This window comes from Eleutherodactylus coqui, chromosome 10 (assembly GCF_035609145.1).
Source record: "Eleutherodactylus coqui strain aEleCoq1 chromosome 10, aEleCoq1.hap1, whole genome shotgun sequence".
NCBI classification, from domain to species: domain Eukaryota; kingdom Metazoa; phylum Chordata; class Amphibia; order Anura; family Eleutherodactylidae; genus Eleutherodactylus; species Eleutherodactylus coqui.
The window spans coordinates 103,414,269-103,441,289 of NC_089846.1; the positions used below are offsets into that span (position 1 = coordinate 103,414,269).

Consider the following 27,021-nt stretch of genomic DNA (forward strand, 5'->3'; position numbering starts at 1 on the left):
GACTGAGCCCTAAGACGTCCTAATTTTATTTCTAAGCATGCAAAAAATAATGCTTTAGATAGAAGAATGACTGCACACAAGAGAGCGACCAAAACACCAAAAATTTCCAGTGATTCCAACACTGTGCAATGTTTTTACTAGACCTATTGAAAACAATGGGCAAGGCATTCCGTGGGTTGCCCAAAGATAGGAACTGCCGCAATTTTTTCCCGTATCGCGATGCAGATACGACATCAGAAACAATTATCACTAAGATGAACTGTCAGGCATCTGTTGCCCAGCAGATTGTCCCATGTAAATGCACCCTTAGATGTCCTAATTTAATTTCTAAACATGCAAAAAATAATGCTTTAGATAGAAGAATGACTGCACACAAGAGAGCGACCAACACACCAGAAATTTCCAGTGATTCCAACCTTTATTGAGAGAGTAACATATTCTGCGTGTGTATATATGTACAGCAGTGAATATCATTGAAAAGCCCCATTATTCCTGTTGTGAGGTTATTGATGTGGTGGAACCAATTCCTTTATTGTATATATTTCCAGGATGTATGTTCTCCAGTCCTCCTGCACTCAGACTCCCTTCCATCTGTTCCCAACTTTATGCTAGTCATACATTTATTCAGTTAGAAGGATGTAGAGGGTCGGATTGCTGAGAGTATGATGGCAGAATCAGTCAATAAAGGCTTTGTTGTCTGTTACCATGGAGACACACCGTTCTGCACTGGAGCTGTTCAAGTTAGACAATAGGAAATTTGTGATACATTTTGCAAAGCTGTTTCATTTTTCATTTTATATATATTGGGGCAATAAAAATAATCTCTTTGTGAAGGTAAACATAGACATCATTCCATTAGCTACATATGACAGAAATGTGTAACATAGGCCATACAGGAACTATGGAGCAGACTTGGCAGCGAAACCCACTCCATACCCAGTTGACACTCACTCTCAACATAAATACAGTGGCTTTGACAACTGTGACATCCATGACATAATCAAGTGAGCTCTCGATTGCCCCATTGTCGTTCCCCTAACAAGCAATGGCAAGGTGCGGATGGGTTACCGTAGCAGTCCAGGGCCTAGTTCAGACAGACATACATGTTTTTCTTGTTTTCTTATGATTGTCATTGCTAACATAATTTCCATAGTCACCTACCTCTGTCAGTCACTACCACCATAGGACATGAGAATTGACCTCCATGTGTCAACTTTATGTTCCAGTACTCTTCCTCCAACCAGCTCAAATATCTGCTATATGTTTAACTACTAGACATTAATTTTGATTTTTAGCTTTCCAAGTTCTCTATTGTAGGACATATACCCCATTCTGGCCAGGTCACTTGCTTTATGGGCCTGATGGCCTGATGACCAGGCAAGAATGTTCCTAGAGATATTAGTGTCTCCGAGCTGTGGGAAGGACTTGGGAGGAGGGGGAAGAGTTCTGGTTCTTAGTAAGTAGACCCAGTTGTGTGTGCAGTTTTATTGGCAATGCTCCATAGGAAAAAAATGAAAATTAACTCCCTTTCAACAGGAAGGAATCTGTCTGGCTGCTGCCATCTCTTTGAAGTATTTTTTTGCCTGTTATTCAATGTCTGACCCTTTGTAGGGGTATTCCCTTCTGGGACTTTCATTGCATATTCTGTGGCTATATGCAAATCTGATAGATGTAGGTCCCAGGTGGTCAGGACTTAGAAGTACAGCCAAGCAGGCTTCACTATGCTGTTTCCTATAGAAGTCAACAGGAGTTATGCAAACTGTGCAATACAGAAAGATCAGCTGTTTCAGTAACTCTGTTTGTACAACTTTGTAGCCATCAGACGTTCATGACATGTCCTGTGAATATGCCATGAAAGTGTTAACAAATAGAGATGAGCGAACGTACTCGTCCGAGCTTGATACTCGTTCGAGTATTAGCGTGTTCGAGATGCTCATTACTCGAGACGAGTACCACGCGATGTTCGAGTTACTTTCACTTTTATCTCTGAGATGTTAGCACGCTTTTCTGGCCAATAGAAAGACAGGGAAGGCATTACAACTTCCCCCTGCGACGTTCAAGCCCTATACCACCCCCCTGCAGTGAGTGGCTGGCGAGATCAGGTGTCACCCGAGTATATAAATCGGCCCCTCCCGCGGCTCGCCACAGATGCATTCTGACATAGTTCAGGGAAAGTGCTGTCTTGCTGGAGTTGCTATAGGGAGAGTGTTAGGAGTTATTTTAAGCTTCAAGAACCCCAACGGTCCTTCTTAGGGCCACATCTAACCGTGTGCAGTAGTGTGGAGGCTGCTTTTTGCAGTGTTGCACTTTTTTTTTTTTTGTATATCAACCGTGCAGAGCATTGCGCCCTGCAGTAATTATACATAGTCCAGGGCCAGTAGTGGTGAGGCAGGGACAGAAGACATATTTATTGAATATAGGCAGTGGGCCTTTCCAAAAACATTTGGGGAAAAAAATCTATTTGGGCTGCCTGTGACCGTCCTCAGTGTACTGGATCTATGCTGGGGGTAGTTGTCCTAATTCATACGCAGTTAGCTGTTACAGCAGGCTTGTGCAAAATTATTTCCTGGCTCTGTGTTGGCTGTTACATCACCGCTGTATTCCAGTCCACAGTGCAACAGTTTGCAGTTATTTTACATACTCCAGGGCCAGTAGTGGTGACGCAGAGAGAGAAGACATATACAGTGTATATAGGCAGTGGGCCTTTCCAAAAACATTTGGGAAAAAAAATCTGTTTGGACTGCCTGTGACTGTCCTCAGTGTTCTGGGTCTGTGCTGGGGGTAGTTGTCCTAATTCATACGCAGCCAGCTAAGTGTTACAGCAGGCTTGCGCAAAATTATTTCCTGGCTCTGCTGTGCGTTCCGTAAGCGAAGTCAGCCTCCAACCACAGGCCAATAAGTGGCACATTTAATTACAGCGTTCTGTTTCTGCACTACTGGTAATACACCATGCTGAGGGGTAGGGGTAGGCCTAGAGGACGTGGACGCGGGCGAGGACGCGGAGGCCCAAGTCAGGGTGTGGGCACAGGCCGAGCCAGTGCGATGGCCAGGGGTAGAGGCAGGGCCAGACCGAATAATCCTCCAACTGTTTCCCAAAGCGCCCCCTCGTGCCATGCCACCCTGCAGAGGTCATGGTGCTCTACGGTGTGGCAGTTTTTCACAGAGACGCCTGACGACCGACGAACAGTGGTGTGCAACCTTTGTCGCGCCAAGATCAGCTGGGGAGCCACCACCACCAGCATGCGCAGGCATATGATGGCCAAGCACCCCACAAGGTGGGACGAAGGCCATTCACCGCCTCCGGTTTGCACCACTGCCTCTCCCCCTGTGCCCCAACCTGCCACTGAGATCCAACCCCCCTCTGAGGACACAGACACTACCGTCTCCTGGCCTGCACCCACACCCTCACCTCCGCTGTCCTCGGCCCCATCCAGCAATGTCTCTCAGCGCAGCGTCCAGACGTCGCTAGCGCCACTGTTTGAGTGCAAGCGCAAGTATGCCGCCACGCACCCGCACGCTCAAGCGTTAAACGTGCACATTGCCAAATTGATCAGTCTGGAGATGCTGCCGTATAGGCTTGTGGAAACGGAGGCTTTCAAAAGCATGATGGCGGCGGCGGCCCCGCGCTACTCGGTTCCCAGTCGCCACTACTTTTCCCGATGTGCCGTCCCAGCCCTGCACGACCACGTCTCCCGCAACATTGTACGCGCCCTCACCAACGCGGTTACTGACAAGGTCCACTTAACAACGGACACGTGGACAAGCACAGGCAAGCAGGGCCACTATATCTCCCTGACGGCACATTGGGTGAATTTAGTGGAGGCTGGGACCGAGTCAGAGCCTGGGACCGCTCACGTCCTACCCACCCCCAGAATTGCGGGCCCCAGCTTGGTGCTGGTATCTGCGGCGGTGTATGCTTCCTCCACTAAACCACCCTCCTCCTCCTCCAACGCAACCTCTGTCTCGCAATCAAGATGTGTCAGCAGCAGCAGCACGTCGCCAGCAGTCGCTGTCGCGCGGCGTGGCAGCACAGCAGTGGGCAAGCGTCAGCAGGCCGTGCTGAAACTACTCAGCTTAGGAGAGAAGAGGCACATGGCCCACGAACTGCTGCAGGGTCTGACAGAGCAGACCGACCGCAGGCTTGCGCCGCTGAGCCTCCAATCGGGCATGGTCGTGTGTGACAACGGCCGTAACCTGGTGGCGGCTCTGCAGCTCGGCAGCCTCACGCACGTGCCATGCCTGGCCCATGTCTTTAATTTGGTGGTTCAGCGCTTTCTGAAAAGCTACCCACACTTGTCAGACCTGCTCGGAAAGGTGCGCCGGGTCAGCGCACATTTCTGCAACTCCAAGACGGACGCTGCCACCCTGCAGACCCTGCAACATCGGTTTAATCTGCCAGTGCACTGACTGCTGTGCGACATGCCCACACGGTGGAACTCTACGCTCCACATGTTGGCCAGACTCTATGAGCAGCGTAGAGCTATAGTGGAATACCAACTCCAACATGGGCGGCGTAGTGGGAGTCAGCCTCCTCAATTCTTTACAGAAGAGTGGGCCTGGTTGGCAGCCATCTGCCAGCTCCTTGGAAACTTTGAGGAGTCTACCCAGATGGTGAGCGGGGATGCTGCAATCATTAGCGTCACCATTCCTCTGCTATGCCTCTTGAGAAGTTCCCTGCAAAGCATAAAGGCAGACGCTTTGCACTGGGAAACTGAGGCGGGGGAAGACAGTATGTCGCTGGATAGTCAGAGCACCCTCATGTCTATATCTCAGCGCGTTGAGGAGGGGGAGGAGCATGAGGAGGAGGGGGAAGAGACAGCTTGGCCACTGCTGAGGGTACCCATGCTGCTTGCCTGTCATCCTTTCAGCGTGTATGGCCGGAGGAGGAGGAGGAGAATCCTGAAAGTGATCTTCCTAGTGAGGACAGCCATGTGTTGCGTACAGGTACCCTGGCACACATGGCTGACTTCATGTTAGGATGCCTTTCTCGTGACCCTCGCCTTACACGCATTCTGGCCACTACAGATTACTGGGTGTACACACTGCTCGACCCACGGTATAAGGAGAACCTTTCCACTCTCATACCTGAAGAGGAAAGGGGTTCGAGAGTGATGCTATACCACAGGACCCTGGCGGACAAACTGATGGTAAAATTCCCATCCGACAGCGCTAGTGGCAGAAGGCGCAGTTCCGAGGGCCAGGTAGCAGGGGAGGCACAGAGATCAGGCAGCATGTACAGCGCAGGCAGGGGAACATTCTCCAAGGCCTTTGCCAGCTTTATGGCTCCCCAGTCAAGACTGTGTCACCGCTCCCCAGTCAAGGCTGAGTTGGCGGGAGCACTGTAAAAGGATGGTGAGGGAGTACGTAGCCGATCGCACGACCGTCCTCGGTGACACCTCTGCCCCCTATAACTACTGGGTGTCGAAGCTGGACACGTGGCCTGAACTCGCGATGTATGCCCTGGAGGTGCTTGCTTGTCCTGCGGCTAGCGTCTTGTCAGAGAGGGTGTTTAGTGCGGCTGGGGGAATCATCACGGATAAGCGTACCCGCCTGTCAACCGACAGTGCCGACAGGCTTACACTCATCAAGATGAACAAAGCCTGGATTTCCCCAGACTTCTCTTCTTCACCAGTGGACAGCAGCGATACCTAAGCAATACGTAGGCTGCACCCGCGGATGGAAGCATCGTTCTCTATCACCATCAAAAACGGGGACATTTTTGCTTTATCAATCTGTGTATAATATTCCTCCTCCTCCTGCTCCTCCTCCTGAAACCTCACGTAATCACGCCGAACGGGCAATTCTTCTTAGGCCCACAAGGCTCAGTCATATAATTTTTCTAAACAATTTTTATACGTTTCAATGCTCATTAAAGCGTTGAAACTTGCACCTGAACCAATTTTTATTTTAACTGGGCTGCCTCCAGGCCTAGTTACCAATTAAGCCACATTAACCAAAGCGATTAATGGGTTTCACCTGCCCTCTTGGTTGGGCATGGGCAATTTTTCTGAGGTACATTAGTACTGTTGGTACACCAATTTTTTTGGGCCCTCGCCTACAGTGTAATCCAATTAATTTTTTGCCCACCTGCATTACAGCTGACGTTTCTTCAGCTGTGCTGGGCACTGCAAAGGGATATATTTATGTACCGCCGGTGGGTTCCAGGGAGCCACCCATGCTGTCGGTCCACACGGAGTTGTAACTACATGTGTCCACTTCTAAAGAACCCCAGTCTGACTGGGGCATGCAGTGTGGGCCGAAGCCCACCTGCATTAAACATCACATTACCTCAGCTGTGATGGGCAATGCAATGGGATATATTTACGTACCGCCGGTGGGTTCCAGGGAGCCACCCATGCTGTCGGTCCACACGGAGTTGTAACTACATGTGTCCACTTCTAAAGAATCCCAGTTTGAATGGGGCATGCAGTGTGGGCCGAAGCCCACCTGCATTAAACATGACATTACCTTAGCTGTGATGGGCAATGCTATAGGATATATTTATGTGCCGCCGGTGGCTTCCTGGCACCCACCCATGCTGTCGGTCCACAGGGACTTCACAATAGGGAGTTGTACCTGCCTGTGTCTATGAATTAAAAAGCCCGGTCAGGTTGGGGCATGCAGTGTGGGCCGAAGCCCACCTGCATTTAATCTGACGTTAGCTCTGCTGTCCAGGGCACTGCAATGGGATACATTTATGTACAGCCGGTGGGTTCCAGGGAGCCACCCATGCTGTGGGTGCACACGGAATTCCCATTGCGGAGTTGTACCTGCCTGTGACTATTTATAAAAAACCGCGGTCTGACTAGGGCATGCAGACACCTTGACAGAATGAATAGTGTGTGGCACATAGCTTCCCCATTGCTATGCCCACGTGTGCAGCTCCTGATGGCGGTGGCACAGGATTATATTTCTCATGGCTTCTGTACAGCATTGTGGGCTATCACCCCGCCCCTTTTAAAGAGGGTCGTTGCCTAGCCGTGCCAACCCTCTGCAGTGTGTGCCTGCAGTTCCTCCTCATGGCAGACGCACTTATAAATAGACATGAGTGTGGCGTGGCATGAGGGCAGCTGAAGGCTGCGCAGGGACAATTTGGTGTGCGCTGTGGACACTGGGTCGTGCGGGGGGGGGGGGGGTTGGGCAGCATGTAACCCAGGAGAAGTGGCAGCGGAGTGTCATGCAGGCAGTGATTGTGCTTTGTTGGAGGTAGTGTGGTGCTTAGCTAAGGTATGCATTGCTAATGAGGGCTTTTCAGAAGTAAAAGTTGTTGGGAGGGGGGGGCACTCTTGCCGCTATTGTGGCTTAATAGTGGGACCTGGGAACTTGAGATGCAGCCCAACATGTAGCCCCTCGCCTGCCCTATCCGTTGCTGTGTCGTTCCCATCACTTTCTTGAATTGCCCAGATTTTCACAAATGGAAACCTTAGCGAGCATCGGCGATATACAAAAATGCTCGGGTCGCCCATTGACTTCAATGGGGTTCATTACTCGAAACGAACCCTCGAGCATCGCGATAATTTCGTCCCGAGTAACGAGCACCCGAGCATTTTGGTGCTCGCTCATCTCTATTAACAAACCTTGCAACATGTCTAGGCTGTCAACGACTCTAAATAATACACTTGTTCATGTTCCCTAGCTAGGAGTCTTGGTGCGCCCCTTTATTTAGGTGGTGATTGCTGACAAGCATTGTAGCTTTGTGTGATCTTATTGTCATCAGTCCACAATAAATGCAGGATTAGATAAGAAGGTAAAGGCAGTATTATAGGATGTGCACAGTAAGTTAGGGATTCTTTGGCTTGTCATCATCATCATCTTCCTCTTACCATGAGCAGTCACTCTAGGTCCACTCAGCTGCTCTTTGTAGTAGGGTTCTCCAACGTTCTCCTAGTAAACAAATCTAAGGAACAAAGCAGACATTTATTAAGTTGATACCAGCTGGTAGGGTGAATGCAGATGGGCGGAATTTTCTCCCATGCACGCTTCCATAGAATTGCATGTGTGCACGCAATCCTATGCAGGCAGCCGCTGTTTGACCGCGTAATAACTCGTACGGTAAACAAATCGCGGAGGCCCCACAGAAATGTCACTGGTGATGCTCCGGCACATAGAAGAGCAGAGACAAGATGCCAGGAGGAGGTGAGCTGCCCGTCAGTGCAGGGGCACAGGGAGAATCTCTCTGCAAGAATTCTCGCAGCGGGATCCAATCCGGCCCTCTGCATTGACCCGTAAGAGGGAAATGGTACAACTACCCCGTTTCCCTGAAAATAAGGCCTGCCCCAAAAAAGAAACCCCTAGCATGATTTTTAAATAGTGTCCAGGTAGCTATACATGTAAAAAAGAAATATTTTGGAGCAAAAATTAATATAAGATCCTGTCTTATTTTGGGGGAAATGGGGTAGTACTACTAGATATATTGACAGACAAAGATGTGAAGTGAGAAGAAACATGACATCTTATGTTAATGATAATCTCTTATTGTATCTCAGACTAGATTTACACCATGTTTGCATCATGCATGCAGACATTCTGGTATAAATATCTAACATACCTAGTAGCTATCCATAGCCAAACACATGTCATAAGAGTGACTTTTAGTGTACATTTGGCTGGTATTCTTCGGTGTCGCTTTCTCTAAACTGTATTTAAAATCTATGCTATGGAGTATAAGAGTATACGAAAAAAAATGTGTTCTATGTTTTTTTCAATGGGAATCAATGGCAAATGTATAGAACTATACAGCCGTAACATTGTATGCCTTAGGCTTCATTCACACAGGTGCGATGATTTTTGGCTGGCTGTGCCACAGAGCGCGGCCGAAAATCACGTGAACGAGAGGTAGCCGTGACCGAGTAATAGGTGCATCTCCCGTTTATGCATCTGTTCAGACGGTGCAGAAGGAGACGGGAAACGTACAGAGGCAGAAATACATGGACATCGGCTACATCTGATTCAGCAGATGATTCAGGTGCCTCATTGGCCTCTGATGTACGTCGTAATAACTCCTCTTTTTTAGGCTTTTGTCCTCCAGTGACAGGGAGGATTGTGTCACTACTAGGGATGAGCGAGCATACTCGGAAAAGCACTAATTGCTCGAGTAATGTGCTTTATCCGAGTATCGCAGTGCTCGTCCCTGAAGATTCGGGTGCCGGCACGGAGTGGGGAGCTGCAGGGGAGAGCGGGGAGGAACGGAGGGGAGATCTTTCTCTCCCTCTCTCCCGCCCGCTCTCCCCTGCTCCCCGCTGCGACTCACCTGTCAGCCGCAGCGGCACCCGAATCTTCAGGGACGAGCACTGCGATACTCGGATAAAGCACATTACTCGAGCGAGTAGTGCTTTTCTGAGTATGCTCACTCATCCCTAGTCACTACCCAAAGATACCAGAGGAGGCGGGGAGGCCTCAGGCATAACCGGAGCAAGAAGAAAGGAAGATCAGTGTCCCGAGGGAGAGGGAGGATGACTTATCAGTAATTAATATCTCCTCCAAGGAGTTATTGACACACGAGATTGAGGTACTGTCTAAGGGACTCTCGTACTGTTTGGTTCCCTCCATGGATTGGTTTCGTGTTGATTTGGACTGTAGAAAAGTATTTCTTTTTTTTTTTTTTTTTTTTAAATCAAATTTTATTTCCATTTTTTAAAGAGTTAACAATACAAACAGCATCAACATATCATATACCAAATATGTACAGGTCTGAATATCAATTGTGTCTAGAAGCGTTCAGCTTAGCTTTGGCCCGGAGGGGAAGGGGGGAAGTGCCCCACCAACTTCAAAAAATACGAAACAGGGTAGATGAATCAGTGCGAGTCCATCCGGGTCCCCACAGGCGAACGATAGGACAGACCGTGTACATATGCAAATATAACCTAAAAGAAGAACGGGTAACGGACAAAATAATAAAGACAATACGAGAAGAAACATGAAAAAGAAAGCAGACTAAGAAGGGAAGAAAGAGGGAAAAGAGGGAAGGGGGGGGGGGTATAGGGAGGAAGGGAAGGAAGGTGGGGCGGAAGTCCCGGCCATCCTCAAATAATGTCTAGCAACAGGGAAACTAATGCCCGTCGTCCGAGTCCATCCCTACCATCTGATTCCACTACGTAGGAGTCTCGCCCAGCTAGTACATCTGAGGCTTTCATGGTTATGATTATGACTATCCAACTGGTAGTTAAGCCTACCAGATAACCGCTCGCCACGGAGCCCACAATTCAACATATTTATCGTGGGTTCCCTTAGACCAAGCAGAGAGCTCCTCAAAGTTTGCTAGAGTATCCACTCTGTCCTTCCACTGGGTGACTGTCGGAGGCTCCTTCTGCTTCCACCTTAGTGGAATGAGGGCTTTTGCTGCATCTATTATTAGGGCAACCAGTTTGTTCCGCAATGGGTGGAATGTCCCGGACGGTTTCCACAGGAGGACCAACTCAGGGGAGAGGATCAATTCTGGGGAGATCTTCCTCAGCACCTCCCCCACTTTTTCCCAGAATATCGCTAGGACCGGACATTCCCACCAGATATGTAAAAAGGAGCCAGTTGCCCCCTCGCATCTCCAACACACACCCTGTTCTATTAATTTGTGGTCAAAAAGCCACTGGGGAGTCCTGTACCACCTTGCTAGAAGCTTGTAATGAGTCTCCTGCGAGGTGACACAAGGGGAGAGTCCGAAGGCGGTTTTCAGGATAAGTTTGGTCTCACTTGGAGACAGAGAGACGCGGAGCTCTCTCTCCCATGAGACCAGGAAGGCAGGGCGCGTATCCGCTGGTGGGGAGATGAAGTGCCGACGAATATAAGACACTTTTCTAGCAAGGGGGTTACCCCCCGATATTGCTGTCTCAAATGGAGTCAGTGGTCTTTCCAGTTTGTAAGTTTTAAGAAAGGTGTTGAGGACTTTAAGCAGATGAGCCGAGATAAGAAAAGTGGAGGTATGATCAGGAAGTAGGTCTTCCAGCGAGGTGAGAGGGTATTTATGTGAGATGTCGAAAACATCTTGCAATTTATTGTTAGCTAATGTCTGCCACACTCTGGCAGTACAAGGATCTAACTTGAGATCCATGAGCTTATGTAATGAGAAGAGGGGGGTTATAGGGGAGGGGTTCGGGGCCAGGGTCGGCCCGATAGCCCTCCAAGTCTCCAAAGCGCCCCTCGTCAGCGGGTTAGAACTCTGTTTCTTGTTATATCTCACCTCTGGGAACCAAAGTTCCTTGATGAGGTGTGGGCCGTGGGCTCCTTTAGCTAGAATCTGTAAAAGCGGGTCCTTAATGGGATGTGTCAGTTCCATCCAGTGATTCAGTTGTGCGGCTCTATAGAATTCTTTGGGGCATGGCAGGTCCACTCCTCCCTCCGAGCGCCTCCTGACTAGTAAACAATGGGCTAATCTCGGCCTCCTTCCCATCCAAAGGTATCTGAGGAAGATTGTGCGTAAACTCTTGAAAAAGTTGAGAGGTATAAAGACTGGGAGGAGCCTGATTTTGTATAATATGATAGGAATGATATAAGATTTTAGCACATTCTTCCTTCCCAACCAGGAAATAAAAGGTAGGTCATAGGATCGTAATAGTTTTTTAACTTTCGCTAGTAGGGGAAGGAAATTAATAGCATATAAATCCTCGACTTTTTTAGTAATTTTGACGCCTAGGAAATCAATAGCCGTGTCCGACCAGGTGAAAGGGGAGCTGTTTTTAATTTTTTGAAATCTGTTGGATGGTATGGAGATATTTAGGGCTATTGATTTAGATAGGTTAGTTTTAAAGTTTGAGAGAGTTCCGAACTCTTCCAACAGGGAGACAAGATGGGGGAGACCTCCCTCCGGATTTGTAATGAGAAATGTTATATCGTCAGCATACGCTGAAATCGAGAGGGTCTCTCTTCCCACCCTGAGGCCCTGTATCAGAGGGTCGAGTCTCACCTTTTGAAGAAATGGCTCCAGGGCGAGGATAAAAAGGGAGGGGGAGAGGGGGCAGCCCTGTCTAGTACCGTTGTTTATATTAAACGGTGGGGAGAGGGAGTTATTAATTTTCAGTCTCGCATGGGGCGTTGCGTATAAGGAGAAGATCGCCTTGACGAATTTGTTTGGGATATTGAAGTGCAGAAGAACCTGTTCCATATAGACCCAGTTGATGCGGTCAAACGCTTTTTCCGCGTCAGTGCTCACAAGAGCAAGTGGGATATTATGCGTCTGAACGTATCTTGTTGCGTGTAGCAACCTAAGACAACCGTCTCTACCTTCTCTCCCCCTGACAAACCCCGATTGTTCGAAGTTGATCAGTTTTGTTATATGGATTTCTAAACGTTTCGTGAGAATTTTAGCCCAGAGCTTCATGTCGAAGCTTATCAAGGAGATTGGGCGGTAGCTACCGCAAGATTCAGGGTCTTTATTCTCCTTTCGGACCAGAGTGATGTGCGCCTCTTGTGCCTGCCTTGGGAGGGGAACTCCCTGCAGCAAAGCGTTAAAGAGTTCTGTTAATTGAGGGATTAGGGTATCTTTGAAAGTTTTATAATAAATCAGGGGGAGACCATCTGGGCCGGGACTCTTCCCGGGAGGGGAAGAGTCTATGAGTTCTTCTATTTCCTGATCAGTAATAGTTTCTAGAAAATTATCAGTGTCTTCCCGGCTGAGTTTTGGCAAGTTTAAGTCGTTAAGAAAGTGATTTATCTGTTCTTTCATATTAGTAGAGGCTTCTGGAGTTAGGGGGTCCCTAAGATTGTAGAGAGAGGAGTAAAAGCTTAGGAATTCGGTGGTAATCTCCTGTGTGGTAGAGACTTTTTGACCTTTCAGGGTTTTAATCGACTGTATATGATTTCTAGTCCTGGCTTTCTTTATAAGGGCGGACATGTATTTGCTCCCTCTATTTCCTTGGGCGTAGGTGATGTGTTTTAAGTACAGGTGTTTTTTGTTATATTTATTCTCAAGTAGGAGTTTGAGTTCCCTCCTGAGAGAGGCTAATTCCTCTAGCGAGGCCTCGCACATCGACTGCTTCGATGCCCGCTCTAGCTTAGCAATTTGGCGGAGTTTGTTGTCTATTTCTTTTTGTTGTTTTTTTTTGGCTCTGGAGCCTGCTGCAATCAGGAGGCCTCTGACGAAGGCCTTATGGGCCTCCCAGGTTGTAGGGATCGAGACCTCTTCGGATTTGTTTAACTGGAAATATTCCTCTATCGCCTTCTTCAGTTTTAGTTTCTCCTCCTCAGGGTCCAACAAAGAGGGATTGAGTCTCCAACGCCATTCCCTAGGGGACGGGCTAGGAAGACGGAGATCTAAGTGGACTGGGGCGTGATCAGTGATTGCAATAGGGTCAATAGACGCTTTGGACACGTACTGCAACAGGGAGGGGGATACGAAGATATAATCAAGGCGCTGGAAAGAGGAGTGGACCCGCGAAAAAAATGTATAATCTCTGGAGTTTGTATTTAAACATCTCCAGCTGTCTACAACATTGGTTTCTGATAGTACCCGTATAAGATTTTTAAGTTTTCTTTGGGATATTTGAGATTTTCCTACAGAGGAGTCTAGGAGTGGGCAGATAGTGAGGTTCAAATCGCCCCCTAATATTATCTGGCCAGTGGCAAAATGTTTTAATTAGAGATGAGCGAACACCAAAATGTTCGGGTGTTCGTTATTCGGAACGAACTTCCCGTGATGCTCGAGGGTTCGTTTCGAACAACGAACCCCATTGAAGTCAATGGGCGACCAGAACATTTTTGTATTTCGCCGATGCTCGCTAAGGTTTTCATGTGTGAAAATCTGGGCAATTCAGGAAAGTGATGGAGCGCCGCAGATCATCTAAAAACGTAAGTAATGCTTTTTATTCTTTGCTCCACTGTATTACCGGCGTATAAGGTGACAGTTGGGGGGTCGTCTTATACGCCCCGTCGCCTTATACGCCGGTATATATTTTTAGTGTAACACATTTCTGGATGAATTGCAGGAAAGGGGTTATATATTTAACCCCTTTCCGACCATTCATCCTGCGATCGCCGGCAGCCCATTGCATTCAGTGGAACATGCTGTATTGCCGCTCCATTGAATTCAATGGGCAAACATCGTTCTTCTCTGCTACAGCTATTACAGCTGTGCCAGAGAAGAAGGATTTGTCTTCTATATGTTCTCAATGGGGTCAGCGCTGCTGCCGCTGGCCCCATTGAGCGCATATAGAATGCATCCATAGCGAACCGCGGGAGGGGCCGACTTTTATATCAGGCGGACACCTTATCTCCCCAGCCACTCACAGCAGGGGGGTGGTATAGGGCTTAAACGTTGCAGGGGGAAGTTGTAATGCCTTCCCTGTCTTTATATTGGCCAAAAAAAAGCGCTAACGTCTCAGGGAAGAAAGTTAAATTAACCAGAACACCGCATGGTGTTCGTTACGAATAACGAACATCCCGAACACCCTAATATTCGCACGAATATCAAGCTCGGACGAACGCGTTCGCTCATCTCTAGTTTTAATGCTTCTATCTGTTTGACCAGCCAGGGTATTTGGTTGGTATTAGGAGCATACAAGTTTGCCAGAGTAATTTTGTTATCGTTAAGAACCCCCTTAACAAATAGGGCCCTGCCCTCCTCGTCTGAGTACTGTCCCTCACAGGAAAAGGTAAGGGATTTATGTAAAAAGACAGAAACTCCCTTTGCGGCCGACGAGGGGTGTGTGTTATGAAATGCGAGAGGGAACTGCTTTCCCGGTAGGGACAGACACCGATCTCCCCTGTAGTGGGTCTCCTGTAGAAAAACAATTTTTGAGCCATACCTTTTAAGCAGTAATGCGATATGATGCCTCTTGACTGGGGAGTTCAGACCGTTTACATTCAGCGTAGTGACTCGAATCTGCTCATCCATGTTGTCGCAGAGGTAATTTTATACTGGTCTCTCTCTCTATACAATAGCGGGCGAATAGAATGGAAGAGAAAATCGTTAGTCACACGTGATAAACTTTGCTCCGCTGCTCAAGGACACAAGGGTCAGCCGGGACTAAGAGGGCCCCAAGGGGAGGGGGAGGCGGGGTAGAGGGGTTAAGGATAAAGTGGTAGGGTAAGAATAAGAAGGGTAAGCAAAAAGATGAACAATAAACTGCACGTATGAGTGCAAGACAGACAGTTAAGACAAAGAACACACTATAGATGTGTTGCGAATACAACCTTCGTGCCCCCGAGGCCGGCACACTCCAAGGAGCCCGCCGGGCCCAGGACAAGAAGGGGGGGGGGGGCGAGTTGTCTACTCCTCCAGTTGTGAGGGGCAGACAACAGGATTCAGCCTGCTCATCCAGGCGCCCCCGGGTCACTGAAACAGATATGAATGCATACAAATTACATCGACCACAGCCTATGAAAAGATAGGGTTTTAACAGATATTCTATATAGCACGAGGATTACTTCACATAGACAAATTAAAACCACCCCAGAGATCATATCGCCATCCCGAATATCTCCACGTCCACGACTGTAGGAGGCAGTAGGGATCTCAATAAAAAGCAAAAAGTTCAAAAAAGGTAAAGAATGAACATTTGACAGTATAGGAAAAAGATAACCTTAAGAAATGTCCTTCCGAACTTCGGCGAAGGGCTCCCTGGAGACTCGCCGGCAGGCAAAATATGAACCACAAACAACGTCCGGAGGGCCCGTCAAGTGTCCAAGTTGTCCACTAGCTCTCTTGCTTTTTTCTTTTTGGGTTTTGGGGATTTGGGGTTGCTGGCTAGTTGCCACGGCTCGGGTGGTGTTAGCTTGGGGAGTTTAGGAAACTCCGGAAATGGCATCCAACAGGGCAGTTCAATGGGATCCATCCCCAGGTGTTCCCAGCAGGCGTGAAGATCTGCTGGAGAGCGGACAATCATCCTTCGGCTCTTGTAGGATATGCTGATTCCGAAGGGGAATAGCCAGGTGTAGCGAATTTCCCTTTCTCTAAGCGCCTCCAGCAGAGGGCGAAGTAAACGACGCTTCGCCAGGGTAGCAGGGGAAAGGTCCTGAAAGATCTGGATCAGAGCATCCTCATATTTAATTTCTTTGCGGGGTCTTGCTGTTTTTAGGATGATAGCAGTGTCCTGAAAGGATAACAGCCTACAGATAATGTCCCGAGGGGGTTCAGCAGGTCCAGGAGGGGGTCTAAGAGCTCTATGGATACGCTCTATGACTATCGAGGAAGCCCTCTCTGCACCCACCAGCTGCTGAAAAATCTCCATGGTTACCTTATGGAGGGACTCCGCTGCCCAGGATTCTGGAATACCTTTAAGCCTTAAGTTATTCCTCCTGCTGCGGTTTTCAAGATCCTCTTGAAGAATAAGGGCTCGGTTAAGATTTTCGTGCTGGTCCTTTAAAATTTTTTCAATTGCTATGGCATGAGAGGAAACAGCGGCTGAGGTAGCCTCCAGGTCCTCAACCCTGCGCCCCAGCTGTTTAATGTCCTCCTTTATCTCAGTAAGATTGGCGATGATGGGGGACAGTGCATTACTTATAAGTTCTCTCATAAATCCTCTAGAGACTCCTCCAGAGTCCTCCTCGTCTGAAGAGGACTCTCCCTCCCCAGCTTTACTGTGTAAAGCGCCGGCCTCGTGCGCCGGCGCCATTTTGGAAGGGGGGTGCGGGGAGCGGGAGCTGCGCTCCTTTAGGTAGCGCTGCATACCCGCTTGACTTTTAGCCGGTTTGGGAGTGCAGGGGAGTTCTCCAACCTTTTCCCTTGAAGCTTTCTTCATTTTGAAGGCTGCGGTCAGCGTAGCGGGACCTCCGTGGGCGCCGTTCAGAGGGAGCTCCGGGCTTAAGCGGCCATCTTGTTCCGCGGCAGGCTCCGCCCCTGTAGAAAAGTATTTCGCAATGTTCGTCTTAAGGCCTATTTTTCTGATAGTTCCCCCACAGGTGGTCAGGTTGCGCAGTCCAAGCCCCGTGAGGGTTTTACCTCGAGGGGAGTTGGACTGCGCAACAAGAGCACGTTTGTCCCTCCAGTGGTTGATCACTCGATTGATGTTTTTGAAAACATGATATGACAAGATATTGAGAGGCTAAGAAATTCTGAGAGATACAGAGTTCAGAGATACAATCTGAGTAAACAGGAGCGTAAGACATTGAAGTTGCTCAGTACCGACACCTCTATAACTGTAAGACCGGCGGATAAAGGGGGAGCGGTGGTTGTGCAGGATACGATCAAATATGTGGCTGAGCTGGAGAGACAGCTCTCGGATTCAGATACATATGAGTTACTTCCACGGGATCCAACAGATACGTATCGTAGGGATCTGTTGCTCCTCCTTGATGATGCTCAACTGAATGATACCATTGATAAGGGACGGTATGATTTTTTGTCGATTAGGTTTACAATCACTCCGGTCCTTTATTCTCTTCCTAAGGTCCATAAGAGCTTGGTCGATCCTCCTGGACGACCAATAGTTTCGGGAAGGGGGTCACTATTTAGTAACCCCTCACGTTTCTTGGATGTTGTCCTTAGGGATTTTGTGGTTAATTCGAGATCTTATTTAAGAGACACCTCTGATTTTCTGATGAAGATTAAGAAGTTGAAGGTGGCCCCATCCTCCATTCTTGGGTCCTTCAACGTGGTGTCTCTTTACACAAACATTGAGCAACAACTTGGTTTAGAGGCGGTCATGAAGAAGCTATTGAGCTCTGATATGCCCACTGATTGTATTAACTTCATTATAACGCTGTTGGATGATGTTTTATCAAAAAACTATTTCATCTTTGATAACAAATATTATCGTCAAAAGAGGGGTACCGCCATGGGGTCCCATGTGGCCCCCACATATGCGAACTTGTATATGGCGGATGTGGAAAAGTCGTCTATTTATACCTCCCCGGCCTGGACCTTTGTCTAGGTCTGGTGGAGGTATATAGACGACATTTTCTTTATTTGGACGGGCACAGAGCGTGAGCTAAAAACCTTTCAGGTTGAGTTGAATGGTATTCACCCATTGTTGAAATTTACCCTTACGTCCTCTATTCACCAACTTCAATTTTTGGATGTGCTAGTTCTAAAACAAGGGGAGGAACTCTGCACTGATCTTTTTATCAAGTCTACGGATCGCAATACGTTGTAACGATTTGACAGTTTTCATCCCTCAGGAATGCTCAGATCACTCCCCTGGAGTCAAGTCCTGAGGATTCGTCGTATTGTGGATGACAGGTACCTGGATGAGCGTTTAACACAAATGTGTTGTAAGTTTAGAGCTAGAGGCTATCCAGAGGATCTGGTCACAGATTTGAGTGTCAAAGCAAAACAGAAAGATCGTGCCTCTCTGTTCGAGAGGAGTACCAATACTGATCAAGCATGTAGGCTCCCATTTGTGAGTACGTATTATCCTGCCAGCGGTAAAATTGCACATATTGTTCGGAAGCACTGGCCACTACTGAAATGTTGTCACCCTGGAGTAGCAGAATTTGATTCCCCCCCCCCCCCCTTATGGCCTATAGAAGGGGTTTGAATTTTAGAGATAAATTGGTTCATTCGAATATTAACTCCTCCGGTAAGGCCAAGATAGAGGGTAAGGCTGGTAATTTCCCGTGCCTCTCATGTGCAAGCTGCAACAACCTGCAGAAGGGCTCCTTTTTTGCACATCCATATACAGGTAAACATTATTACATCAGACATCACTATACCTGTCTTTTATCATTTGTCGTGTATCTAATTACGTTCCCCTGTGGGTATTTATATGTTGGTGAGACCATTAATTCGTTAAGGATAGAATCAGCAAACACAAGAGCACGATTAGAACACGCAAATTGGATGCTCCTGTAGCTAAACACTTCTGCGACACTAACCATTCAATCAGTCAGTTGAGATATCGCATCATCGACCATTTACCACGAAACAACAGGGGTGGCGATAGAGAGGAACGACTTAGATGGCTGGAGTTGAGGTGGATTTTCGAGTTAAATACGCTTTAACCCAATGGCCTCAATATAGAGTATAATGCGCTGCCTTTTGTATAATTGGTTTTCTGTGGGTAGTACATACAGTTTATTGTTGCTTTTCCCATTTCCTTGTCATGATTTATGTCTTGTTATATATGTTTTTACATTGATTGTGTTTTTGTTTCTTTCCATGTGTCGTTTGGAGGTACACTTAGCCATGGTCCGGAGACTATTCGTTTTTTTGCGTTTTTTGCATGTTTTTTTTTTAATGTGTTTACATTTATTTTTGGTTTAAAGGGGTTGTCCCGCGCCGAAACGGGTTTTTTTTTTTTTTTAATGTCTTGTTATATATGTTTTTACATTGATTGTGTTTTTGTTTCTTTCCATGTGTCGTTTGGAGGTACACTTAGCCATGGTCCGGAGACTATTCGTTTTTTTGCGTTTTTTGCATGTTTTTTTTTTAATGTGTTTACATTTATTTTTGGTTTAAAGGGGTTGTCCCGCGCCGAAACGGGTTTTTTTTTTTTTTTTTAAACCCCCCCCCCCCCCCCCCCCGTTCGGCGCGAGACAACCCCGATGCAGGGGTTAAAAAAACAAACCGCTCAGCGCTTACCTGAATCCCGGCGGTCCGGCGTCTTCATACTTACCTGCTGAAGATGGCCGCCGGGGTCTGCTTCCTCCGTGGACCGCAGCTCTTCTGTGCGGTCCATTGCCGATTCCAGCCTCCTGATTGGCTGGAATCGGCACGTGACGGGGCGGAGCTACACGGAGCCGGCATTCTGCACGAGCGGCTCCATTGACTACAGCAGAAGACCCGGACTGCGCAAGCGCGGCTAATTTGGCCATCGGAGGGCGAAAATTAGTCGGCTCCATGGGAACGAGGACGCTAGCAACGGAGCAGGTAAGTAAAAAAACTTTTTATAACTTCTGTATGGCTCATAATTAATGCACAATGTACATTACAAAGTGCATTAATATGGCCATACAGAAGTGTATAGACCCACTTGCTGCCGCGGGACAACCCCTTTAAATAAAGTTTATTTGATTTGGTATATTTGATTATTGTTTTCTTTGGGGGTGTTCTCCTTTATTATGTTTCGGGTGGGACTGGTGATGCAATCCGGTTAATAATGGTTTTATCAGGCACTATCTCCACCATGGATTATGGACAAACTTTATTATGCTGTGTTGCCCATTCATTGTGGGACAAATACACACAGCAATGTGGGTCTGGATATATGCACAGCAATGCTTTCTGTGCGGTTTCACTATAATAAGGTATGCCCATATCTCATCATAGTATTATATGCAGCCCGTTCTGGTTGCTAGGTAGCGCTAGACGCTGAGGGCGGAATCTGGACGCGCTATATGACTGGGTTACACGTCTTTGGCACGCATGATGATGCCGGACGCACACCCATGACGCGCAAGATGACGCCGATCCGTGCCTCTCTCTGATTGGCCACGAGATAGCTGCGCATGCGCAGTACAGCTTGGAGATGGTTTGCCCACAGTTACTGTGTTGGCATTTTGCTTTGTGGACATGCGCGGTATATCGGGTAGGACGCTGATGTTACAGGCGGGAAGCATGGCTGAAGGTACCTCCGGATAGACACAGGTGAGTGCTGTTGTTTTTAATTTTTTAGTATATATATATGTATGTTCAGCTCCTGGTGTAATAGCTTGACATACTGACCTTGGCCGAAACGTCGCTGTTAAAAGATGCCAGTTTTTTATTTAATAAAAGTGGGGAGGTTATTTTAACCCAACTTTCTCGTGCTTTGTGGATGAAGGATCCCATTTACTTGCTGCCTCTCCCTGTGGATGACTTTGCCTTGGATAAGTGGATCCCTGGTGTCCGGGTCCGGATTGGGGCTTGCAAGGCGAGTACTCATATAGAAGTGCACTATCAATTGCGTGGTGATGCTGTGATTTGTGTGTTATATCACACGGCACAGGGGTGACGTGTATACGCTGCACCCGGAATTCTGTCGGGCAGAGGGAGAGAGTTTAGCTCTGCTAAACTCCCTCCCTTTCTACGCCCCTTACTCACTCCTAGCAATGGTGGGGGTGGGACTGGGCGGGAGATGCCCCATCTCTGCCCCTTGCCACCTGCCAGCAATGGGAGGGGGCAGGGTACTACTCACCTGCCCCGTCCCACCCCTCCCTTTGCCCACAGCTGGCAAGGGGCAAAGAGGAGGAGGGAGTTTAACAGAGCCACTGCTAAACTCCCTCTCACCTCCCTTTTTCCAGGCAGCTCCCATAGGCTCCCACAGGAGTCTATTGGACCGGTGTATTCCCGCCAGGAAAGATAGGTCCAGAACTATGCGCTATGTTGGCTGTTTTTATGCACCAGCAAAATGGCAATCTGAACTGAGGCAATGGAAGCCAATGCCTCAGATGGGTGACATATATCAGCCAGGCTGTGAAAACAGGGCCAATATATGCCTGTGTGAATTTAGCCTTACTGTTATTAAATGTGCAGGGTTCATTAGTGAATATATCAAAGCATACACTATACAACTGTATCAAAAGACACCAAAGATGTGCCATAAACGTCGGATAGGTGGGATTTCCACTTATGGGACCCTCACCTACTGGGAGTACAGAGACCCCTGACACCTGTTCTGCGGGGTCAGAGAGCCTCCATATTCAGGCAGGGATAGAACTGGAGAGGACTGCCTAATCCTGAAGATACGGCATAAATGTATTTAGTGGTAAAACCCCCTTGATCCAGAGGTAACTGAGAGAACCTCTAGGAATATCCAGTAACTAACCATGCCTAAAATAAAAGCTTCACATTAATAACTACCGCAGGAAATAGGCCATAATATCGTGCCAGTTTCTCTGGGCTATACGGCATATTGTGGTACTCTAAGTATTCCATCAGCTGATCAGGGATTTCTAGCTTTTTCATTTTGCCTGATAGGTGAGAGTCACACTTTTATGACCTTCACCTCATGAGAGTACAGAGCCCCCTGAAACCCGTTCTGCGGGGTCAGACAGCCTCCATATTCAGACAGAGATAAAACTGGAGAGGGCTGCCTAATCCTGAACATACGGCATAAATGTATTTGCTGGTAAAACCCCCTCGATCCAGAGGTAACTGAGAGAACCTCTAGGAATATCCAGTGACTAAATTGCCTACAATTAATGCTTTACCTTGGTATCTATACAAGGTAGATCATAATATCTTGGCAGCTTCTTTATGTCATCAAACTCATTGTGGTACTGTAAGTATTCCATCAGCTCATTAGGGATTTCTAGCTGATGGATGAGACGAAGCTTCCCCACTTGTTTCAGCCGCCTTCTTATAGCAATACGACACTGAGACTTCAGGGATCTCGGATGAGCTGTACAGAAGATAAGACCAGAGTACAGGATGAGAATGTAGTCTGACACTACGGTACAGTACAGCGATCTATACAGGAAGAAAGTATATTAGAACTAGTCCAAAGAAGGAAAAATGTGCTCAAAGTAAGTTAATTACAGCAGGGGCGTAAGCTAAAGACTCTGGGGCCCTGGTGCAAGAGCTCAGCTCACCAGCCAACTTCCCCCACCCCCCTCTGCCTTACACACACACCTGTACCCCTACTTGTACCCAGATCTAAATTGCGATGCATGCAGCTGCAAAACAAATTTACCTACATGATCTAGCCCCTTGGCATTGGCTTTCCAAACACGACGCATTTCCTGGACTACTTGAAAATCAGTTTGCAGTCCCTTAGACTGCATTCATAATTTTTGTTGCATTTTCAAATCACAGTTAAAAAACACATCCAAAAACTGCATATCGGATTCAAAAACCACATGTGCCTTTAATACACTGCATACACTATTAGAAACTGCATGTGGATTTAAACAACACATTCGACTTTTTAAAACTGCATGCAGGTTTCTGATGCATTTTTGAATTGTGTGTAAAGTATTCAGTCATATACAGTAAATAACCAGCTTATACCATCATGCTCCATATCACTATATACAGGACTAGCTGATATATCCGGCTTTGCCCCAATTAATTTGATACAGGTGTTTACGTGTTGTGCACATGGAAAATTTTATGAAGTAAAGGTTACCTTAGAAGAACAGAGGAATAAAGTATGTATACACAGAAAGGGAGCATTAGATTCTTCTCAGTCTGCATGTACTGATGTCCCTCTGCAGAATATGCCAGTCCCCCCCCCCCCCAGTGTCCACTATTATGACCTAAAGAAGGCCCGCGCCAAATTTCACGCTTGTACGACACTGCAAAGTTAAATCATACAGGGGTGCACTTACTTTTGCATTTAGCATTGAATAATCGAGTTGTGACCCCTTTACTTTATCTATTTAGGACCTTACTTTTCCTATTTAGGACCTAAAGAATGCTTGTGCCAAATTTCATACTTGTACAACACCGGGAAGTTACATTACATGGGAGTGCACTCTCTTTTGCAATTAGCATTGAATTTTCAAGCTGTGACCCCTTTACTTTTCCAATTTAGGACCTGAAGAATGCTCGTGCCAAATTTCATGTTTGTATGGCATAGAGAAGTTAGAGACTTAGATTAGGTACATTACACAGGGGTGCCAATACATTTGCACTTAGCACTGAATAATTGAGTTGTGCCTCTTTAACTTTACCTATTTAGGATGTAAAGAATGCTTGTGCTAATTTCAAGCTTATACAACACCGGGAAGTTACATTACATAGGAGTGCCAATACTTTTGCACTTAGCATTAAATGATCAAGTTGTGACCCCTTTACTTTTCCTATTTAGGACATAAAGAATGTTCGTGCCAAAGTTCATGCTTGTACGACATGAGAAGTTAGAGAATTAACCCCTTCACGACCAATGATGTACTGGTACGTCATGGTGTGTCGGGGTATGTATGAAGAGAGGCTGCGTAGCAACCTCTCTTCATTCAGTGCGGGCGTCAGCTGTTTATAACAGCTGACACCTGCGGGCAATAGCCGCGAGCGGCCGATTGCGGCTATTAACCATTGAAATGCCGCTGTCAATTGACAGCAGCATTTAAATCCTGCACAGCCCCCCCCTCCCCGCGGTGAGATCAGGGAAGCCGTGCAGGTGTCGTGGCAGCCGGGGGCCTAATGTAAGGCCCCAGGGCTGCCTTAACAGACTGCCTATCAAGCCATCCCCGTATAGGGGTGCCAATACTTTTGCAAGTAGCATTGCATTTTCGAGATGTGACCTGTTTACTTTTCCTATCTAAGACCTAAAGAATGCTTGTGCCAAATTTCATGTCTGTAGGACACCAGGAAGTTAGAGAATTAGATTGGGTACATTACATAGGGGTGCAAATAGTTTTGCACTTAGCATCGAATAATATAGTTGTGAGCCATTTACTTTTCCTATTTACGAGCCAAAGAATGCTCCTTTCAAATTTTATGTTTGTACGACATTGGGAAGTTAGATAATTAGTGCTAAGTCAGTCTATCAGTCAGTCAGAGAGGGCTTTCACCTTTATTTCTAAAGATGTATAACTTATACCAGCTGCACATGTATAGTTATATACAGAAGATGCCCAGGTTGTAAATAGATGTGAACTCTCTCCCCATGACAAAATTCTTACCCATTTGTGTTATTTAGTCTTCTTGTGGATTAAAAATAACCAAAGCAGTTGTCAGGGCAAGAACTCCAGACCCCACACAGAAGAGCAATTTGGGCAGCTCTCCATAGTATATTAAAGAATGCCCCGGCATTATCTATTACCTGAAGCTTATAGAATCATATTTGACTGCAGTCACTGAACTCATTGTGCATTTATCAACCTGGTAGATTGCTGTTAGCTATATAGTGCCATTAAGGGACCAAGTGTGCCTGTCTTCTCAATGAAGAGAGAGGAATAAGCAGTCAGACAACTCTGGCAACGGTCTATCTCAGATTTCACATACAATATCCTCTATTGAGAAGAAACAGATGCCATTACCCTTTTCTCTGTCCAGAAGTCTTGTGCCATCATTATCAACTTCGAGAAGGGCTTTCTGTATATTAGGTAAATACATATTAGCACCAAACTGGATGAGAAGTTCCACAAATGGGGCTTCATAGTTCTTTTCAAGACATATCCCTAGTACTGATGTATCATCTGGAGTACCGGCTACTAAATCATAGTGGAAACACTTATAATCAGGGTCAGCCCCATAAAGAAGTAACATTCTAAAGAATTCAAAATCTCCATGGTTTGCTGCAATGTACAAGGGTTTAGATGATTTCAGACCGTCATAAGAATCTGCGTTTGCTCCATACTGCAACAGCAGCTGGAGGAGTCTGGCATTCCCTCGATCATAAATTATGTCTATCACACGGTACCTATCAAGCAAAATCCTTGGGTTGGCTCCAGCTTTTAACAATTCTTCAATACATCCAATATATTTGTTATCCATAGCAACTTTAAGACAACGCCTTAGCACGTTCCCACTGGTTTTCCGGATAAGTTTCTTGGCTTCATTCTTGGACAGTAACGCACTTAGTTCTTCTACCCTATAAGCCCGTATAGCTGTGCAGGCTTTACGATGCAGCGTTAACTCCTTTATAGGGCTAAGAAAGCCTGCCATGATGACACTTTGTATCGAGGCAGAATGTCTGTGACCGTATATGTACAATACAAAGTAATGGGTTACATATCTCTGCGCTCCTCAGATGAAAGCAAAGTCTCCTTCATTTCAGAGTCTGAACAGGTTAATAAAGTCTCTTCCCAGCAATCCGCCGAGTCATTTCCCGAAGGTTGATCCTGCGCCGACTGATTCTTCATGCTGAAGGGACCTTGGATGACATCACAGCCACGTGATAGACAGGAGGCAATGGGTTGGGCAGAAGCAGAGTGCAGTTGTAGAAGCAGCTGCTGTTTATGTAGATGACGCTTGTTTGTAATGAAATTCATAAAATATCTGGAATATTTCTTTTTGGTCTTGGTAGGTCAGACGTGCTAAGGAGGTAAAGTCATGTGAAGGGAACTGCAGCCATCCTACATCTCATTCAATATAACACTTCATTGTTATCTTACAAGGTCATATTATATTTATCACATACATCAGTTCTGCTAATTTCATACACCATTATTAGAGATGAGCGAGCACCAAAATGCTCGAGTGCTCGTTACTCGAGTCGAACTTTTCACGATGCTCGAGGGTTCGTTTCGAGTAACGAACCCCATTGAAGTCAATGGCGACCCGAGCATTTTTGTATATCGCCGATGCTCGCTAAGGTTTTCATTTGTGAAAATCTGGGAAATTCAAGAAAGTGATGGGAACGACACAGAAACGGATAGGGCAGGCGAGGGGCTACATGTTGGGCTGCATCTCAAGTTCCCAGGTCCCACTAGTAAGCCACAACAGCGGCAAGAGTGCCCCGCCCCCCAACAATTTTTACTTCTGAAAAACCCTCATTAGCAAGGCATACCTTAGCTAAGCACCACACTACCTCCAACAAAGCACAATCACTGCCTGCATGACACTCCGCTGCCACTTCTCCTGGGTTACATGCTGCCCAACACCCCCCCGCGCGCACGTACGACCCAGTGTCCACGTGTCCACAGCGCACACCAAAGTGTCCCTGCGCAGCCTTCAGCTGCCCTCATGCCACACGCTGGCCTCATAGCCACACCACCCTCATGTCTATTTGTAAGTGCGTCTGCCATGAGGAGGAACAGGAGGCGCACACTGCAGAGGGTGGGCAGAGCCAGGCAGTGACCCTCTTTAAAAGGGGTGGGGCGATAGCCCACAATGCTGTACAGAAGCAATGAGAAATCCAATCCTGTGCCACCTCCATCAGGAGCTGCACACGTGGGCATAGCAATGGAGAACCCATATGCCACACACTATTCATTCTGTCAAGGTGTCTGCATGCCCCAGTCAGACCGGGGTTTTTTATAAATAGTCACAGGCAGGTACAACTCCGCAATGGCAATTCCGTGTGCACCCACAGCATGGGTGGCTCCCTGGAACCCACCGGCTGTACATAAATGTATCCCATTGCAGTGCCCTGGACAGCAGAGCTAACGTCAGATGAAATGCAGGTGGGCTTCGGCCCACACTGCATGCCCCAGTCAGACTGGGGTTTTTTATAAGTAGACACAGGCAGGTACAACTCCCTATTGTGAAGTCCGTATGGACCAACAGCATGGGTGGCTACCTGGAACCCACCGGCGGTACATAAACAAATCCCATTGCAGTGCCCAGCA

At 47.2% G+C, this 27,021-nt stretch overlaps 1 protein-coding gene across 2 annotated transcripts; it reads right to left on the reverse strand.

Moving 5' to 3' along the window:
- Positions 1-399: 399 nt before the first annotated feature.
- Positions 400-25,610, reverse strand: LOC136580804 (ankyrin repeat and SOCS box protein 12-like). 2 transcript variants are annotated; one of them, XM_066581660.1, is made up of 4 exons: positions 24,769-25,610; positions 21,997-22,187; positions 7,824-7,897; positions 400-732 (listed from the first exon to the last, which is right to left on the reverse strand). In XM_066581660.1, the coding sequence occupies exons 1-3, from the start codon at positions 25,394-25,396 to the stop codon at positions 7,838-7,840; spliced, it is 879 nt and encodes a 292-aa protein (XP_066437757.1). In that variant the 5' UTR covers positions 25,397-25,610; the 3' UTR covers positions 400-732; positions 7,824-7,837. The 2 variants fall into 2 exon arrangements, with proteins under 2 accessions (XP_066437757.1, XP_066437758.1); XM_066581661.1 differs by lacking the exons at positions 400-732; positions 7,824-7,897 and adding an exon at positions 16,555-16,765.
- Between the last annotated feature and the right edge of the window lie 1,411 nt (positions 25,611-27,021).